Genomic DNA, 21,045 nt, shown 5'->3' with positions numbered 1-21,045 from the left:
GTGTGGGCCTAGATGGGATCCTCCCTGAAGACAAGGGATGATGACTGGCTGGTATTTCAGCCATCCACACTCCCTTCCCATGTGAGTGTCTAGAACCTTGAAAAAAAGAATAGTGGCAACTACATTATTTTAATGAAGCTGACCTTATGTTCCTGAATTGGACAAGGCAATCTGTAAGCCAGTCCAAACACTTGAAATAGGGACTCCTCCCAAATATTTACGACACAGAGTTGCAGGATTTTTTTTTTATCTTGCTTATTTCTTTTTTTTTTTAATTTCAAGCAGGCAAGTTATAACATTATTCTTCATCCTACTTTCAGAAATATATTGATTAGAATGTCCAGTCTTCACATTAGGACCCTCTAAATTTTAACGCTTCTACTTAAAGAAATGTCACATACGATCAGGAAATCAGGCTACATAAGAGTGAATCCATAGAAAGCATTTAGAGAAGGGTGTGGTACACAGTAGAGACTGTACGAGAATTTGTTAAATAAAATAAATATTAAGCCAGTTTTATTCCCTATGAAATCTACAAAGATTTTAAGATTATTTAGCCCAAGGGGCGTCGACTACTGTGTATCTCACGAAAATCTACTTCCAACGGAATGAAGCAGACTGCCTAATAAATTCAACTCAACCACAGTTTTATAGCACCGTGTTTAAAGACTGGTTGCTAGACTTTGCCATTTTTACCCAAGTCACTAGGAGGAAAACAGCTGTTCTATGGTTTCTAGCCAAGTAACCTCTGTTACAAACCAGCCCCGCACGCCATCGTCCCTGTCGCATCCCCACTGTCCCTGTCGCATCCCCACTTTGTGGCTGACCACGCTCTGTATCTTACATTCACGCGCAAACATCACCAGCAGGGATGTGAAGCCAAGTTATCGACTTGACAATAATATCAACAGTTAGTGACCAGAGTTATAAGAGCTCTCAGAGAATAAGTCATTAACCAGAAGGTGATATAAGAGATGCTTTTAAATGTCATATTAACCATGTATATATTGAGAAACTCGTCTGGATATCCAGTAGAACTACAGCTTTGGGGTGGGGGGGAACCTTATGGAATTGTAAAAAGTGAAAGGAAATGTACTCAATTGAATAAATTTTTTACTTTTTTTTTATGCTGGTGAGCCAATAGGTAATTTTTCTTTTTTTTCATTTTTTTCTACTTTCCATTACTCTCCCAGGCAACACAATGGCAGGAGGCTAGTGTGATTACATGTGCCGGCTGCTTCCTGGGGGCTACATCTAAGCCGGCGTTAATGAGGGCTGTGAGGAGGCCCATCGCCTCTACTTCCTGCAGACACGTTTGTCCTGCCAACAAACAACCACCTCATTTTAAAAACTCAAGCACTTTTTTCTATTGCTACAGAGCACACGTCAGCCTTTGTTATGTGTGTCTTCTACCCCTGCCAGTCCGCTGATCCTTCTGGATAAAAAAAACCAGCAGGTTGTCACAGGGAGAGATCACACTCTATTAATAATTTCCAAAAATTAAAAATAGGGATGACTGACATGTATTGAGCAAGTCCTCTGCATGAGACATCTTGGTATGACTTTCCTTTTTTTTTTAAAGATTTATTTATTTATTTGTCAGAGGGAGAGGGAGAGAGCATGAACAGGAGGAGCAGCAAGCAGAGGGAGAATCAGGTCCCCCGCTGACCAGGGAGTCCAATGTGGGACGCAATCCTAGGACCCTGGGATCATGGCCTGAGCCAAAGGCAGACGATTAACCAACTGAGCCACTCAGGCGTCCCTTTGGATAACCTCCCTGACAATGACTCTAGGCAGCGAACTTCAGCTAATCATAGTTATTATTTAATTTGAATTCCCTCTTTTTTTTTTTAAAGGTTTTATTTATTTATTTGACAGAGATCACAAGCAGGCAGAGAGGCAGGCAGGGCAGGTGAGGGGGAGGCAGGCCCCCCACTGAGCAGAGAGCCCAATGCGGGGCTTGATCCCAGGACCCCAAGATCACGACCTGAGCCGAAGGCAGAGATTTTAACCCACTGAGTCACCCAGACGTCCCAATTTGAATTCCCTCTTTAAGGGCACCTGGGCAGCTCAGTCAGTTAAGTGTCTGCCTTTGGCCCAGGTCATGATCCTGGGGTCCTAAGATCAAGTCCCACCTTGGCCTTCCTGCTCAGCGAGGAGCCTGCTTCTGTCTCTGCCCCTCCTCCATGCTTGTGAGCTCTCTTACTCTCTCTCTCTCTCTGACAAATAAATAAATAAATACAATCTTTTTAAAAAAATGAACAGATGAGTGGATCAAGGCGTGGCTCATATATACAATGGAATATTACTCAGCCATCAGAAAGGATGAATACCCATCTTTTGCTTCAACTTGGATGGAACTGGAGGCGGTTATGCTAAGTGAAGTAAATCAAGCAGACAAAGACAATTACTCATATGTGGAACATCTGAAATAGTGGGGAGGATCACAGGGGAAGGGAGGGAAAACTGAACGGGAAGAAATCAAAGAGGGAGACAAACCATGACTCTGGGAAACAAACAGAGGGTTACAGAAGGGAAGGGGTGGGAGGACAGGGTGACTGGGTGGTGGGTATCAAGGAGGGCACATGTGGTGATGAGCACGGGGTGTTATATGCCACTAATGAAACGTTGAACACTACGTCAAAAACTGACGACGTACTATGTGTTGGTTAATGGAACATAATAAAAAATACATTAAAAAATACTAAATTAAAAAACAATAAAATGTTTCCAGTTCAAAAAAAAAAAAAGAATTCCCCCTTTATTTAGTATCACCCACGTGTTCTTACGGCCCAGCCTTCCTGGGTTTTCTCCTCATTCGCACCTTCACCCTTCCAGACTCTGAAAAATAATTTAAGGCTCACATGTCTCACTACAAATGGAGGTTTGCTTCCCCCGGAGAGCCTGATGTTATTTCCAAGGTTCAGCTGAGCAGGCTGGTCGTGAAAGCAGCGTCGGGCGGACACGGGAGAGGGAACGCGGGTTTGCATGCTTTGGGGCAGTCTGTTGAGATTACTGTCCTTTGGCTTCCTCTTCGTATTATTTAAGGGGAGTTTGGGTCCATCTGTTGCAGATAAAGGCCTTCCTGAGTTATTATATCTTTCTTCCTGGAACAAAAACAAGAAATGCTGTTTTTAAAAATGGAAAATGGGGGGTGCCTGGGTGGCTCAGTGGTTAAAGCCTCTGCCTTCAGGTCAGGTCATGATCCCAGGATCCTGGGATTGAGCCCCTTGTCAGACTCTCTGCTCAGCAGCGAGCCTGCTTCCCCCTCCTTCTCTCTGCCTGCCTCTCTGCCTACTTGTGATCTCTGCCTGTCAAATAAATAAATCTTTTAAAAAAATAAAAATAAAAATGGAAAATGGGAGAAAAAAAGAAGAAAAATTCAATCAGGATAGAACTGTATTGAATGGAACTTTGTCTAACTCAGGAAGAAGACTGAACATCTCAGATTTGCCAAACATGAACTTAAGAAAGGGTGTTCTCGGGGCGCCTGGGTGGCTCAGTGGGTTAAAGCTTCTGCCTTCGGCTCAGGTCATGATCCCAGGGTCCTGGGATCCAGTCCCGCATCGGGCTCTCCGCTCAGCAGGGAGCCTGCTTCCCCCCCTCTCTCTCTCTCTGCCTGCCTCTCTGCCTACTTGTGATCTCTGTCAAATAAATAAATAAAAATCTTAAAAAAAAAAAAAGAAAGGGTGTTCTCTCCTTAGTTTTTCTTCAGCTCAGCTTAACATCACTTACTAGGCTGGCATCATATATTTCAAACAGTGAAAAGTTTTTGCATTAGGAGGAAGTTGGAAGGTATCAGACACCCCTCCCTCATCACAGATAGATGACTTGTTGGGGGGAGGGGCTGAATCAGGCATACATTCTGGCCCAGCAGTTTCACGTTAAGGAATTCATTATAAGGAAATAACTATGTATCTGTATAGCTACATTCTTTTTCTTTTTTATTTGAGAAAAAGAGAGAACGGGGCAGGGGCAAACGGAGAGGGAGAAGCAGATGTCCCTTCTCAGCAGGGAGCCCCATGAGGGACTTGATCCCAGGACGGTAGGATCATGACCTGAGCTGAAGGCAGACATTTAACCGGCTGAGCCACCCAGGCGCGCCAGCTACAGACATTCTTATAACCATTCAAACAATGAGAAATCATTTATACTGGTAAGCAATTTCCTCTCTGCTCCAGACCCACGTGGCTGATACTCAGCTTTGGGATACGGGGGCAAACCCTTCGGTTCGGCCCGCCATTCAGCAGAGGCTCCACCACTAGGAGGCGCCAGAGGGAAACTGAAAACGGGAGGAGGAAGCCAGGACTCCCGCCGAGCGCGGCCTTCTACTCCGTGAGCGTCACCCCAGCCACGGGGCTTCACCGTGAGAGAGGCACACGCGGCCAGTGTTTAGTTTTCGCCCCAATAACCCCAGACCCGGCCTCAGTGCGCCCCGCTCAGATCTACCAGCACCAGCCGGCCAGGGTCCCCTGCTCAGAGCTTTGAGTCCTGCCCCACCGGACCCTCCCTCCAAGCTCCAGAGGCACCAGCAGTGAGCACTGTCCCTCCAAGAGGTCCGAGTCTCACTCAGCAGAGCCCCGTCTCTAAACCCTTGAGGAAGCACCGGGGCAAGCAGCCCCTCCCCACAGCTCTGGTCCCACCTGTGTGGGGTCTCTCCCTCAGGCTCCTATGAGCTTAATGACCCCACCTCTTCCTCTCATCCCTCAGCCCCAGGGATGGAAGCCGCTTCCTCAAGTTACTATGTCTGTCACTTCGTGTCCCCTTTTACCCTCAGTCCTTCAGTCCTTTAATCCCTGTTTGGACTTTTAAAAAAAAATTAATTAGATCTTTTTACTAAAAGAACAGGTGTGGTTTTGTTTCCTGACCAGACTCTGACTACTGTATCAGTGAAGAACCCAACAAGAAAACCATTGGCCAAATCATGGTACGTCCATACAACGGCCAATTATGAAGCTGTGAAAAACTGCATGGCCTAACGATACTTAAGGATGTGAGAAATGGGGCACCTGGGTGGCTCAGTCATAAAGCATCTGATTCTTGGTTTCTGCTTAGGTCATGATCTCAGGGTCTTGAGATCGAGCCCCACATCAGGCTTCACACACAGTGTGGATTCGGCTTGAGATTCTCTCCATCTTCTACTGCCCCTCCCCCTCCTCGAGCTCTCTCTCTAAAATAAATAAATCTTTTTTTTTTTTTTTTTTTTAAAGGATGTTAGGGGCGCCTGGGTCGCTTAGTCATTAAGCGTCTGCCTTTGGCTCAGGTTATGATCCCAGGGTCCTGGGACGGAGCCCTGCATCGGGTCCTTGCTCGGCAGAGAACCTGCTTCTCCCTCTGCCTGCCACTCTTCCTGCCTGTGTTTTCTCTCTCTGTCAAATAAATAATAAATAAAATCTTTAAACAACAAGAAAAAGATTGTTAGAAACATGTTTGTGCAGTATTAAGTGAAAAAGGAAAAATACAAAATCATATGCAGTATTGCATGATCCCGATCTTTTAACATTAAAATAATGTGTGTGTGTGTGTGTGTCTGTGTACAGAAGAATATACTCAAAAAAATGAGTCATGCTCATCTCTGCATAATAAGGATGAGAGGCAGTTTTTATTTTTATTTTGTCTGTGTTTGCTTATCTGCATTTTCTGGTATTCTAAACTAAATACTTTTGTTATGAGGAAAAAAATGATAAGAGGTACTACTTTAAAAAGTTAAGACTTAATGAAGACCGATATTAAGAGGCCAAAACAATATTAAAATGGCAGAGTAGAAGAGAGAGACAGACTGAAAAAAATCACTGTGTGGGGTGCCTGGGTGGCTCTGTGAGTTAGTCTCTGCCTTCGGCTCAGGTCACGATCCCAGGATCCTGGGATCAAGCCCCGCATCGGGCTCTCTGCTCAGTAGGGAGCCTGCTTCCTCCTCTCTTTCTCTGCCTGCTTTTCTGCCTACTTGTGATCTCTGTCTGTCAAATAAATAAATAAATAAATAATCTTTTTAAAAAATAAACAATAAAAATCACTGTGCACCCATATCAGATTGGAGAAAATAGTGGGTAAATAGGGAGAAACTAAAAAGCAGCCAATGCGGGGGTGCCGGGGTGGCTCAGTCACTTAGCATCCAACTCTTGATTTCGGCTCTGGTTGTGATTTCAGGGTCATGAGATCGAGCCCCACATCCAGCTCTGTGCTCAGTGTAGTTTGCTTGGGATTCTCTCTCCCTCTTCCCTCTGCCCCTCCTGCTCATGCTCTCTCTCTCTTTCTAAAAAATGAATTTAAAAAAATTTTTTTAAGTAAAAAACAGCCAATGCCTTCCAGAATTAATCATTGGCCTCCTGAGTTGTGATGCCCAGAGGACTGATGGCTTTGCACGGATCAGTGACCCTCTGCATTCAGTAGCCCTTAACCCATAGTCTACACTTTCAAGGATTTTCCAGGACATCCAGGCAACATTTGGGATGACAAGCAAAGTCCCTGAAGAAGCTTTACAAAGTACATTCATTCATTTTCCATATTGTTCTAGAAGATATTTTAAATGGTTAAAAATTATGTACAATAAGGTAAAAAGAAACACCGAAAGCAGTCAGCATGACAGAGAAATGGAAGAGTGCTCAAGGATGCTCCAAGGCCCTTCGTGATCGCCAAAGACAGCCCAGAAACACAGCTCTGTGCTGCAGCCTCAGGAGAAGAATGAAGGGACACTATTATTCAAAGGATCAAGGGCAAAAGTCACAGAACAGGAACAAGAAAGCTAAGCAGCTTGTGATTTTAGCTTTTGCATCTCTTCCACCGACGAGACCATGATGAACACCTGTCAAAAGCACTCGGTCAAATGTGATAGGGCTGAACAAATAATTTGAATATGGAAATTCAAACCCAGCAATAAATCTCCAGGTTTCTATTCATCTAGTTGCATTGAAACTTGGTGATGGGCTGAAACTCTTTAAGTCTGTGGAGAAAATTCCTGACAGTTCTATCACTGGGTTCTTGGTTATACTTACAGGAAATCTGTTTCTTTGTAGAAACACACGTTCTCTGATGGCTGTCCTTGTAGAAAACTCTATTTTGGGAGCAATGCCCTAAAAATAAAACAGCATAAAAGAAGCAAATAAAATTATTGGAAATAGATTTTTGGCCCACATCATCTAACTTGAAAGCAGGTAAGCACTTAATTACTTTTTTGTGTGGTTGGCATAATCCACACATATTACCTATAATATACACATAACAAATATATATATGATAAAATACTATTCAGCCTTTAAAAAGAAGGAAATCCCAACTTTTATGACTGCATAGAATAATCTAGAGGACATCATACTAAGTGAAATAAGCCAGACACAGAGAGACAAATATGGTGTGCCTTACTTATGTGTGGGATCTAAAACAGTCAAACTCATCGAAGCAGAGAGGAGAATGCTGTTCCCAGTAGGGACTGGAGGATGGGGGAAATGGGGAGATGGTGGTCAAGGGCACAAAGTTTCAGTTAGTTATGCAAGATGATTAAGTTCTAGAGGTCTAGCTGATGTGTAGCAAGGTGACCATAGTTAAAAATACTATACTGTAAATTTGAAATTTTCTACGAGGGTAGATCTTATGTATCCTCACTTCAAGAAGGAAGGAAGGATGAAGGAAGGGAGGGAGGAAAGGAGAGGGAAGGAGGGAGAAAGGAAGGGAGAGGGAGGGAGGGAGAAAGAGAGAGAGAGAAAAGAAAGAAAGAAAAGGGAGAAAGAAATAAAAAGGAGAAGGGGGGAGGAAGAAAGGAAGGAAGGAAGGAAGAGGGAGGGAAGAAAAAAAAAGAAAGAAAAGGCTAAATGAGTAATAAGTGATGGATAAGTTAATTAGCTTGATGTGGCAATTATTTCACATTGTGTATCAAAACATCAAGTTGTATACCTTAAGTGTATACAATATTTATTTGTTGATTATACATCAATAAAACTGAAAAATAAAACATAAGCATAATGAGAAGAGCTACGCCCCGTGTAACATGCAATCTTGTGCCAGGCCTTGACCTAAGTGCTCTGCATATAACAACCCATTGGATCCTCCCAACAACCCCGCGAGGTGGAGCTCCAGAATCCGGACTCTGTGGATGAGTAACTAAGTCAGCTGACCGCTGGTAACGGCAGGGCTGGTCGCTGGACCCGGGCGCTCTGGCTCCAGCGTTCATGCCATTAGCTATTCTCTTTAATGCGCTGACCCGTAGGATTGAGTGACATTATCTGGGAAGAGCGATACCCAGAGGTCCTCCTTCCCCACCTGCTTTCTTTGAAAAACATGCTTTGTATTGTACCAAATATTTATGTTCATTAGGTCTATTCCCAAGCTCTCCGTTTTGTTTCATTGATCGGCACTCCTGTCTCTGACGGGTACCACACTGAATAATGTACACGTGCATACAGATGCACACAGGCACACACAGTGCACACAGGAGCACACAGGCGTACGCAGATGGACACAGACACACACAGGCACACACAGACATACACACACACAGACGCACACAGACATACACACGCACACACAGACAGACACAGATGCACGCAGGCACACACAGACGCACACACACATGCGTGCACACAGACGGACACAGATGCACACAGATGCACACGGATGCACACACATACACACACGTGCACACGGACACAGATGCACGCAGGCGCACACAGATGCACACGGACGGACACAGACACACGGTCAGTGGTAATGAAGAACAGACTACTGACACACCCCATCACATGGATGGCTCACAATGGCATTTTTCAAAGTGAAAGAAGCCAGTCTCAAAGGGTTGTAGACTATGATTCCATTTACATGACCTTCCAAAAAAGGCAAAACTTCTAGTCCCCTGATGAAGAACAGACCAGTGGCTGGGGTAAGGGGCTGTCCGACCCTGAACAAGTCACCACCTGAGGCACCGACTTGTGCCACTGTCTCATCGCCTTGCGGGGAGGCCGTGTTAACCTCTGAATGACAATATGACAAACTGTAACCGCTCACATCATGTACTTGCCTGTACTTCCAGACAGCATGCTAAACCCTACACATAGATTTAACCCTCATTTAACCCAATGGGGGAAGGATTAGTATCAGCCCATTTTATAGGTGAGGAAACTAAGGTACACAGAGACTAAGTAATTTACCCAAAGTCACAGTCACTGAGCAACAAAACTGGGACTGAACCCAGGCAGTCGGGGTCCAGCCTTAACTTCTGCACCTGTGGCTGTCTAGCTGGCCTTCAGGACCCTGCTCTATGTTGCCTGGAGAGGAGGAAGAGGGTGCCCTACCTGCCAGGAGTCCACACCCTGTAACACATTCTTGTTCACCTCCTAGAACCTCCACCCCTGACAATGACTTACAGACAATCAGGAGGAATGTACTTCCTTTTTCACAGCAGTACTGATTTTAGCTTAATAGTTTAGAGCTGAAATCTATAGGTTTTCTCTTGTCCAGTTTCCTTAGCAACGGGAGGAAGGTGGTAATGGTTAGGTCAACAAACAGATTTCACAGTACAATTTTTCAAGAATTCCAACACCAAAGGAAAAATGAAATGATTAGCTACAAGTTAATAATTAAGAAATAATAATATTCTTTCTGCTTACTTTACAAAGTCAGTCTTCACCTAACAAGAAAACAAATTATATTAAAAAAGAAAATTCTTGGGGCACCTGGGTAGCTCAGTGGGTTAAAGCCTCTGCCTTCGGCTCAGGTCATGATCCCAGGGTCCTGGGATCAAGCCCTGCATCAGGCTCTCTGCTTGGCGGGGAGCCTGCTTCTCTCTCTGCCTGCCTCTCTGCCTATTTGTGATCTCTCTCTGTGTCAAATAAATAAAATCTTAAAAAAAAAAAAAAGAAAATTCTTGGGGCTCCTGGCTGGCTCAGTCGGTACAGCATGCGACTCTTGATCTTGGGGTCATGAGTTCAAGCCCCATGTTGGTCAAAAAGCTCAGTTTACAAAAAAATCAAATTATGCAAAAAGCCCAAACAAAGCAAAACAAAAAAAATTCTTGACCTTGCCAAGGAAAGGAAGGAGAAAAAGCTGTCAAGGTATCAAGTGAAATAAAATGAAATGTGGAAATACAAAGAAAAAGTCACACTTCTATGGAGGAAATAAGTCTAATTTTTAATGAAATAATAAGAGAAAACAAATGAATGATTTGCCTGACTGGTACACATAATCCACACTCACGTTCTACAATATTAATGAAGAGAAAGTGGACACTGGGCTGACAGAAATGTGAGAGAATCAGCCTCTCACTGCGACCAAGCATGCTGACTTTGAAGTCCGACAGGCCAGCACGATAATCCTCTCTGGGAGGCTTCGAGCACATTAAACTCCCTGCGTCACCTTCCCCAGCCACAAAACCGGAAAAGAATGGCAGCCACCTTGCAGGGTTAAGGAGGACTGAACAACGTCAGTCATGTATCAAACTCAGCACAGTTCCTGGCATCGAGTGAGTACTCAGCGAAGGTCAGCCTTCATTAAAACTACGCCAACCGGTTTTATTTTGCCTTCTAGAACATTCGAGAAAAACTGAGCTCCTCTATCTTTTTCCAAATTGTTTTAAACATAGTTTCATTAACTTTACTGATACTTTACCCCTAATGCATGAGGATATTTCCCAGCAGTTTTCAAGCCCTTTCTCTGATGATTACCTGCGTTTATGAGTAACTAAACACAACTTCCTATATGTTCTTCTTCCTACTTGTGCTCACAAAGTTAAACAGAGATGACATTTGGGAGAAGATAAGACCGTGTGTTTCTCCTCGTCTTGATACCCAGCTGGATACCAGCCCCGTGTTTGCAGATGGCTTTGACTTAATAGAAAACTCAGGCAAACCACAGTTAATATGAAGAGTAACCCCCATGTGATGGGCACCGGTTTTTATCCTTTTAGCTTCGGGAGAGCAGTATACCAATAGCTCTAAATAACAAAGGCAAGCATTCTCACAAGTACCACGGATATAAGTGACAGACAAAGAGAGTATCTTTGAGGGGAAAAAATGGTGTCTGTGATCTTCACTAAACCATCATGATTGTGGAGGGTTTAAAAGTTATGCTCAGAGGCGCCTGGGTGGCTCAGTGGGTTAAAGCTTCGACCTTTGGCTCGGGTCATGATCCCAGGGTCCTGGGATGGAGCCCCGCGTAGGGCCCTCTGCTCAGCCGGGAGCCTGCTTGCCTTCCTTTCTCTCTCTCTCTGCCTGCCTCTCTGCCTACTTGTGATCTCTGTCAAATAAATAAATAAAATCTTTAAAAAAAATAAAAGTTATGCTCATTAGCAGTTCGGAGGAGGACAACTTTGGATGAATGTTTGTTGCTTTAAATATTAGAAGTTCTGTCACCATAAACATCACAGAAACAAGGGTCCTTCGTGTTACGTATTCTGCACCGTACTCTCAACAAAACAGGAGGCAATGACATTTTATGAGAGTATAACTACAGCGATTCATGGGGGAGTAAGAGCAGGGGTGAGTATTAAACAGGCTTTTTAAATTCATAAAGCTGTGGCCCTTCCAACAGAGGCCCTCTGAGTAACATAAATGTTGAGGAAACTGTCAGAGCTGCTGTGGGGTTAGAAACCACCAGAGATACCATCAAAATGAGTATGCCGAGTTTGGGTTCAGGTAATGCCCCCCAAACAGACTGCCAGGGGAGTAACTGCTGTTCGTTCAAGATCCTTCCATAGTCTCACTGTGAGCCTCTGTCCCTTTCCCTTCCATTAAGTGGAGACTCTGAATCTGCCTTGGCTGACAGGAGAGAGATCACGAGGAAAATATCATACCAGAGGCGGGGCGCCTGGGTGGCTCAGTGGGTTAAAGCCTCTGCCTTCAACTCAGGTTGTCATCCCAAGGTCCTGGGATCGAGCCCCACATCGGGCTCTCTGCTCGGCAGGGAGCCTGCTTCCTCCTCTCTCTCTCTCTCTCTCTGCCTGCCTCTCTGCCTACTTGTGATCTCTGTCTGTCAAATAAACAAATAAAATCTTTAAAAAAACAAAAACAAAAAACATACCAGAGGAAAACTCAAAAGCTCAAAAGAAATGAGAGGCAGCATTATTACTCTCACGACTCTATTTTCTTCCATTATCACTACAGAAACATCAAGTCTTTCCGTTAATCTGCATTAAGAGGAGGGGGGAAAGCATCCTTGGAAGTAAGTGACAGTATGAACAAGGCAATGATTTGGCCTGATAGGTTAAGACACCCACACCTCTCAGATCAGCAGTGGGAATCAATATAATCGGGGTTTTGAATGGGGCATCTAAACGGGGCCACTAGGAGTACCAACTGAGATGCCATGATCTGCCCAAGAACAAGCCCTATCAGAAATAAGATGTCCAAGTCCCAAGAGTCTCTCCCCACTGAAGTCCGGCTGGGCGTGAACCACTTACTGGAAACCCCGCGATTGTCTTCATGAGCACCTCCCGGCACATCCCAGGGAGCGAAGGTGTCAGCTTGGGTTCAGGGAAAAGGAAATCCCGTGTGTTTTCTTCATAGCAGGCCAACTCCTCCCATACTAGAAAGAAAGGAGAAGAGCCATAAGTAGATTTACATTCTCAAAATGATCTACATTCCCAGGTTTAACAAAATAAAAGCTCATACAGGTGACAGCTCAGATGGCACTCAGCTAAAAATAGACATTTTGATCAAAGCACCTGTAATTTAAGAGGTGGAGTAGAAGAGACTTCTACTACTTCTTATCTCATGGATCATTTTTAAAAGCCTTCCCACGTCATAAAAGAGAATGAGAAAAAAACTAAAGGATTGCTCCGCAAAACAGAACAAAGAGAAAAATCTCTTTTCATCCATCCATCCGTCTGTCCATCCATCAATGCATCCACCCATCCTTTCCTTCAACAATGTTTTCTAAGGACACATCTTGCGCCAAGTCCTAGGGATAGAACAGGAACAAGGCAGACAATGCCCCATTCACGAAAAGGTTACAGCGTAGACTGGGGGGATGGGAGGATGGAGGTCAATGTGTCCTCTGATACAGAGGTACCAGCATCCCCATGGCCCATAGAACAGCCAAAGCTGTGGTTCTTAGCAGGGCTGGTACCAGCCACAGGGACATTTCCAAAAATTTGCATGGTAAGATGTCCTGTGATGTTCAAGATGTTCCTGCACAACATTCTAACATCATAACATTCTTTCAGGTGAGAAGCTGTTTTGTAATTGGCCGAGCCTGGAACCTCACTGTTACATATGAACATGGAGCACTTGCTTTGCATGATCTTAACATACACTGAATTTTCAGGAAAGCAGCTACCATGTAAACTAAGGGTCATTTGTACGCGGCTGTGTTCAGCTCTTTACTGAGACGCAACTGGCATTTTGAAAATCATGCCATGTCTAAATACCTCCTTACACTCAATGTTTGGGTATCAATACCAGCATTTTATTTTCAACCATTTTCCTTTTATTTCCCCTTTGCTGCAACTGAGATATTATACCGTTTGCCGCGATGTGTGTGAGCTGGTTATATTAACCATGAATAGTATCTCAGTACAGCAAAGGGATGCCACAAACCATGAGTTCCCTGAAAGAAGATCTCAGGTCTAGGAGGGCTGAGAGTCACCGCACTGAAGGACGACTACTGGCGGAACCCTCCTTGTCTACACAGCAGGTGCTCCACGAAAGGGTCAGACAGAGAGTGGCCCTTGCGCAGAGCACCGCTAAAAAAGAAACCAGAGTCAGTGAGACGTCTTAGCCGTTTGGTAACTGCCATTTGATTCTGAGAACTCTGATGGGGTGTATTTCTGGCACATCAGTGGGACAAACAGCTGACATTGTCAAACGTGACAGAGTAATGTCTTCCTACTTATTCTGCTCAGCACAAACGCTTGGGCTCTAATAAGGATCAAAGGGCAAAAAGAACGCATTATCTCTTTCATCAGGAAATCATCTTTCCACTCCTCTCGTCTTGTCTCGGATGTGCACCAGCCACACGGACTGATGAGCTGTCTTTCGCTCCTCCACTACGTACGGACTCCCTCAGCCCACGCTGCTCCTTCCAGAATGTCCTTCCTTCCTTCCCATTCTCAGTGAGATCCCATTCATCTTTCAAGTTTCACCTTAAACGTCTCATGTCTCCAAGGTAACAGGTCCAAAACAGAACTCTTGAGTTTTTCCCTCAAGTAAGCTCTTCCTTATCCTCCCATCAGAACGAGTACCACAAGCTTGAGCCAAAAATCTAGGATTTACCCTTAATTTCACTCTTTCACTCCTCACGTGAACCCATTAGCTAGTCCTGTAGACTCCATCTCCAATATAAATCTAAAGTCTGTGTCCTCTCTCCACCCTTACAGCCACCAGCCTGGTCCCAGCCCCACCACCTACCTCCTGGACCATGGCCACCGCCGCTGAGCTGGCCTCCCTGCTTCCGCTGTCCTGCTATCAGAGCTCTCCTCCATATACTGCCATGTTATAAATACATCTCATTGTACCTTTCCATCTTCTTACAACCTTCCAACGGGCTCCCCATCCTGCTAGAATAAAACCAAAGCATCTCACGCTGGCCTTCAAGACTCCGTGTACTCAGGCCTCGCCTCACCCCTCCTCCATAATCTGTTACCACTCGCCTCCTCGATCATGCCATGTCCGCCCTGCTGCCTTTCCTGCTGTCCTTCAGACACACCATGCTTGCCCGAGTTCTCCTGTCACGTTCCTTCCCCGGATCTCTGCACCGCCGGCACCCTCCTACCCGATGAGGGACCTCAGTTGAAATGTCATCTCATCAGACAGGTGGGACCCCAACCTAAAGAAGCCTGGCACTCCCCACCACATCACCCTATTTCACTTTCTGCCCGACAGGTAGAGCGAACCAAGACTGGCATCACACCTGTGTTTGTGATCTCCCGTCGGTGCTGGGACCGTTACATTCATTACCGCATGCCTGGCAGGGCTGTCCCTAGAGGGCTGTGAGTGTGGGCCGGTTACCAGCACACAGCCCAGCCAAGACCACCTTACCCGGAAGGGGCTATTCTGCTAGCATCTCTCATAGGCCCCTGCAGAGGTCATTAAAGATAGACTTCTAAAAAAAATTTTTTAAGGTTTTATTTATTTATTTGACAGAGATCACAAGGAGGAAGAGAGGTAGACAGAGAGAGAGAGAGAGAGGCAGACAGAGAAGCAGGCTCCCCACTAAGCAGAGAGCCCGATGCAGGACTCAATCCCAGGACCCTGGGATCATGACCTGAGCTGTAGGCAGAGGTTTAACCCACTGAGCCACCCAGGCGCCCGTGGGGGGGCAGTTCTAAGATGAATCTCCCGCTTTATCCCACCCTCCTTTTCATCAGTGCTCCTCTGACAGTGCTTTCTTGGTGATGGGTATGATGTCCCACCTCGCTGGCCAGAGAGACTTCCTCTACTCAGAGACCTCGTAAGTGCAACCTGAAAACAGGCAGTGATGTGACTGTCTCCTCGCCCATCACTAGCAATGAAACACAGCTTTCTTTCTACTAAAGCCTGTGGCTTGGTGGTTAAGAATTGTTTCTTGGGGGCGCCTGGATGGCTCAGTGGGTTAAAGCCTCTGCCTTCGGCTTGGGTCATGATCTCAGGGTCCTGGGATCAAGCCCCGCATTGGGCTCTCTGCTCAGCGGGAAGCCTGCTTCCCTTCCTCTCTCTCTCTGCCTACTTGTGATCTCTGTCAAATAAATAAAATCTTAAAAAAAAAAAAAAAAAAAGAACTGTTTCTTGGCTCAGACAGAGCAGGTTCGAATCCCTGCCCCACTATCTACCAGCTCTGTGACCAGGAGCAAATTACATAAGCTCCTAGTTTCAGCTTCCTGTTCAGGAAAACATAAAAGTCGTAATAGTCCCTGCCCCCGGGGCTACTGTGAGGGCACATGACATTTAGAAAGTGTCAACGACACCACCTGCCATCGCCTGCCTCCATCAGGACCGCTCCATGCCGCCAGCTGAGCAGAGGCCCAGCGCCACCCTGCTCTCTGGTCGTCACGTGTTTTTGATCCCATGCTCCCGCTCAGATAAACCCCGACATGTGCGGTGAGATGCTCTCCACACTGGCCTTCTCCTGTCTCCTTCCATAGGTTTTCAGCCAGCTCTCGTCACTGCGTCCAACATGACAACTACTAAATCACGATTCGTGGATTTAGCAAGAATCAAAATAAAAATAAAGAGGTTGGAGACTAGGAGGCTCATCTCCTGTCTTGGAATCACAGGAACAGAGAGACTGAAATTGGAGAAGAGAAGTAAAAGGCTATGTGTCTCAGTTCTCTCTCTCTCTCTGCTTTGGTCATGTTCTGGAGTCCAAACTGCCACCCAGTGTGCAAATGCTGGCATGGCAAGGGGGGACACGGCAGCAGGAGCCTCGGCCATGCATCATAAGCAAAGACACCCGCTCAGCGATCCCCCTAGGCCAAGGGAAATGTCTGGCAGAAATCGGTGTTCTTGCAGACTCAGACCCAGACATCATCAACGCCTTCAGTGAGAAACTTGTGCCCCAAAAAACGAAAACAGACGAGCCTTCGAGAAAAACAGTCATTTTCATAACCATGTTGTTTTGAAAATCTAGCCTCTGCAGAGCATATCAGAAGTTACAGCTTGCCCATCTCATGTGACACCTTCTGTATAGAGAAGGAGACCGGCTCTGTGAGCAGGAGGCAAGTAGGACACCACGCAGCAGAGCAGGAAATCAGACCCGTATTAACTGAGGCAGGAGGAGCTCTTTTGTTGGGGATGCCTTGTGAACACCACTACGAAGGATAAAACAAAGTCTGATTGAAGGAACGGGCACGCACTGAAATAGCATTTTACAGCTGGGCAGAGCCTCCGTGATTTCTCCCAGAGGAACACATGGGTAAGAAGAAAGCCCCAAGCTCCCAGCAAACAGGATTACACTGCTGCCCCCCTGTGTCTGCTGGCTTTTTCTCAGCTTTTGTAAACATGAACGTGGTGGTGGGTGGGGGCGGTCCTTCATGGCTTCTAAGCCAAATCATGGGACCTCTTTAGCAGTAAAGCTATATGCAAATCTGAGGTACTCATGTCATTAACATAATGGTCATAATGTGTCTTTTGACTCTATGTGTTTCGGAAAGCGGTGCAAATGAACATCAAACAATAAAATAGGGGCACCTGAGTCGCTAAGTCGTTAATTGTCTGCCTTTGGCTCAGGTCATGATCCCAGGACCTTGGGATGGAGCCCAGTATTGGGCTCCATGCTCAGCAGGAAGACTGCTTCTCCCTCTCCCACTCCCCCACCCCGACCCTGCTTGTGTTCCCTCTCTTGCTGTGTCTCTCTCTGTCAAATAAATAAATAAAACCTTTGGAAAAAAAAAAAACAATAAGGGTGCCTGGGTGGCTCAGTGGGTTAAAGCCTCTGCCTTCGGCTCAGGTCATGATCTTAGGGTCCTGGGATCGAGTCCCACGTCAGGCTCTCTGCTCAGCGGGGAGCCTGCTTCCCACCTGCCCTGCCTGCCTCTCTGCCTATTTGTGATCTCTCTCTCTCTCTGTCAAATAAATAAATAAAATCTGTAAAAAATAAAATAAAATCTGCAGCAAAATGAAAAGCAAAAGATTTCAGACACATGAAGGATGGGTCCACGTGAACCTAAATGTGGTCCCTGGGACCCCACAGTGCAGCCTACATGAGACAAATCATTTTTGCTTAATTATCCAGTATCAAGAACAAAAGGAGAGCCAAGAGGGCTCCCTTACCACCGTTCTGCCTGGAGCCACGGGCATGATACCAGCAGCCCGGCATGGGGCATGTTCTGAGCACATCTTAATACACAGATGTTGGACCAGTCAACGGACCAATCTGTAATGCATCTGAAGCCAAGTGAAATTATTTTTATCAGTTTTAATTTAATGCTATTAAAAATTACAATTCGCAATACAAGGACTGTAGACAAAAGGAAAGTAAGTACCATATGGCCTCCATTTCACATCTGAGTAGCTTCTGAGTTATAACCCGTCTGCATGCACCCAGCCTCAAGGTTCTCCAGTCAATCATCATGGCCTTGAACTACTCCTGCAACCTTCTCACAGATATTTCTGGTCATATGGTAATCTAAGATACATTAAGTTTTAAAAAGCAAGTTGCAGGCTATGTATATTCAATCAGTATACTGATTGAATACTAAACATACATATATTAAATACTAAATATATAGAGTATGTTCATGTATACATGTGAGTATGTATAAATGTATTTTAGATTTCCTTGAATACACTAAATGCATTACATATACATATATATGAAAACATCTAAAAAGCAACACAACAAATTATTAGTAGTAATTATTGTCAGAGGTTGTTGATGAATGTGGCTTTTAACTATTTTATAAACTTTGTGTTAGTTAAATTTTTACAGTAGTAGTATTTAGGTATTGGGTTACATTTTTTTAAGATTTTATTTATTTATTTGACAGAGAGAGAGAAAGGACAAGCAGGGGAAGGGACAGAGGGAAATGGAGAAGGAGATTTCCCACCAAGCAGGAAACCCGACGTGGGGCTCGAGCCGAGGACCCTGAGATCATGACGTGAGCTGAAGGCAGATGCTTAACTGATTGAGCCACCCAGGCGCCCTAGATATTGGGTTATTTTTTAAAGCTTCTTATAGAATTAAAAAAGACCAAAATGGGCCTGCTTCTACTTCATTAACACTGAAATATAACTTGCCAGTTTGCATTGATAGATGCTTGAATATAAAATTAGGTCAAAAAAGAAAAAAAAATGGAAAAAAATTGAATACCCTGATTTTAGCCTATCACTTTCAGGCTGAAAAATATTCAGTAAGAGTTTCTGAAAAGCAGGTAGAAAGCCTCTCTGATCTTCCCTCTGTTCTCCCTAAGAAAGCCCTGACATTACGTGACTGCCTATCCTTAGATCCACACAGGGTGGGGTTCCTGTTTTCAGGGCCTGCTTCTGCCAAAGGGCCAAGAGGCAGAAGAAAGAGCTACAGACTTCCCGGTCCCCACGACTACTCAGGAACTGTGTCTTCCTCTGGGGACAGCCCCAACAGGGCAAAACTACGATCCTCAAACGGCCTCCAGAGCTACGTCTGCTTTAGCTCATGGAGCTGTGAGACTCACTTTCCTTCTCCCACACTTTCCTAAGAAAACAAAAGATTCAAACAATAAATAATCAAGGAGGGCCTGGGTGGCTCAGTGGGTTAAAGCTTCTGCCTTTGGCTCAGGTCATGATCTCAGGGTCCTGGGATTGAGCCCCGCATCGCATCGCATCGGGCTCTCTGCTCAGCAGGGAACCTGCTTCCTCCTCCTCTCCGCCTGCCTCTCCACCTACTTGTAAATCTCTGTCTGTCAAATAAATAAATAAATAAATCTTGAAAAAATAAAATATCAAAAGAATACAAGAGAACAGGAGACGTACATATGCATTATGCATAACTTATTAAAACTTCGATAAAAATACCCTAGGAATGTATACCAAAGTGCAATGTTAACATCCAGACATCCCTCCACAAGGAATCAAAGGATGAAATGAAAGTCATGTTACACAGAAGAAAAGCAAGAAACAAATCATGGGAAAATGGAAACTTTTAAGGAGTAAATTTTAAATTTCAGGTTGTCACAAATCTAAATCACGTATCTAAAAAGGGGCCAGCACATATAGTAAAATATATTTTGAAGAAATTATTTACTTTGCAAACACAATAAATTCACATAATATCCAGCAGCAGCTAGGCTTACGGGCAAGGGGCATCCCACAAACTACTGAATACAGTAATAACGGAAACTTGCTGGCGATCAGCTTACTCCCAGGTGACAAGCTACAGATGTTCAGTCTAGTACAGTTGGACCCCCTCACCCTCAGTGGATTCTGTTCCAAGGCCCCCAGTGGACACCTGAAACAGCAGAAAGTCCTCAGTCCTATATACACTACGTTTCTCCCTAGGCATATCTACCTATGATGAAGTTTAACTCATAAGTTAGGCTTAGTAAGAGATTAACAATAATAACTACTAAGAAAATAGAAAAATCATAACAATACACCATAATAACAGTCATGTGAATTTGGTCTGTGCAAGATCACCCTTCCCATGATGATGTGATTTGATAAAAGGCCTACGTGATGAGAAGAGGTGAGGTGAGTGACTCAGTTGTTAAGCTACTACTGACCTCCTGACAATGTCAGGAGGAGGGTCCTCTGCTTCTCAAACATGGTTGTTGCCATGGGTAACTGGAACCATGGGAACAGAAGCCCAGATACGGGAAGACTACTGTAGTTCTATTCTTTACAAACATACCAAGAGAAAAAAAATGATTTTTTATAAATACGTAAAAGACAAAACCTAAATGTTTAACAGTATCAATTTAAGGATGATTATACTACGAAAGGGCACCTGGGTGGCTCAGTGGGTTAAAGCCTCTGCCTTCAGCTCAAGGTCGTGATCCCAGGGTGCTGGGATGGAGCCCCACATTGGGCTCTCTGCTCAGCAGGGAACCTGCTTACCACCCCCCCCGCCTGCCTCTCTGCCTACTTGTGATTTATCTCACTGTCAAATAAATAAATAAATAATCTTAAAAAATAAAAAGGATATTATACTACAATGGAAAAACCCATAGCTATTGAGAATGAGAAACCACAGCAAAACCCCAAATACTATGTCTCTATTGTTCATGGACTTACAATAACATGTAAGTAAATTAATGAAATTCTTTATTGTCATTAAAAATAATGATGTTCATCTATGCTTTTAGAAATGCCAGTGCAACAGTCTCCTATTATGGGGAGGCCAAAAAGAGAAGAAAGTGTATGTGACACTATTATGTAGAAATTCTTTATCTAGGTGTTCTTCTGTCCACAGAGATACAGCAAGAAACAGGCTCACCAAATTATAAAGGTTTTCTCATCATTTGGGAATGCTTTTTGCAGCAAGTAAAAACTGTAAAGATATTTTCACTTTGGGAGTAGAAAAGGCAAAAACCTGTAACAGTAAAGATCACAAAGGAATTGGAAATGGTTGAGTCTAGGTAGGGATGCCTGGGTGGCTCGGTTAAGCATCTGACTTTGGCTCAGGTCATGATCCCAGGGTCCTGGGATCCAGCCTCTGCATCAGGCTCCCCTG

General features: G+C 44.7%; 1 protein-coding gene across 8 annotated transcripts in view; it reads right to left on the bottom strand.

Annotated features, from left to right (window-relative positions):
- The window catches only part of SPATA6L (spermatogenesis associated 6 like), a 49,519-nt gene that overhangs the window by 15,289 nt on the left and 13,185 nt on the right, over positions 1-21,045 (bottom strand). For all 8 annotated transcript variants that reach the window (XM_032866520.1, XM_032866521.1, XM_032866518.1 and 5 more), the window contains 3 exons: positions 12,383-12,507; positions 6,993-7,070; positions 2,865-3,107 (listed from right to left, as the gene is read on the bottom strand). In XM_032866520.1, coding sequence (XP_032722411.1) covers positions 2,865-3,107; positions 6,993-7,070; positions 12,383-12,507 — 446 coding nt within the window. The remainder of the gene's footprint in view (positions 1-2,864; positions 3,108-6,992; positions 7,071-12,382; positions 12,508-21,045) is intronic.

This window comes from Lontra canadensis, unplaced genomic scaffold, assembly GCF_010015895.1.
Source record: "Lontra canadensis isolate GAN:19392208 unplaced genomic scaffold, GSC_riverotter_1.0 scaffold31, whole genome shotgun sequence".
NCBI lineage: Eukaryota > Metazoa > Chordata > Mammalia > Carnivora > Mustelidae > Lontra > Lontra canadensis.
The sequence above is the reverse complement of the archived record's forward strand: the minus strand, read 5'-3'. Positions and strand labels throughout refer to the sequence as shown.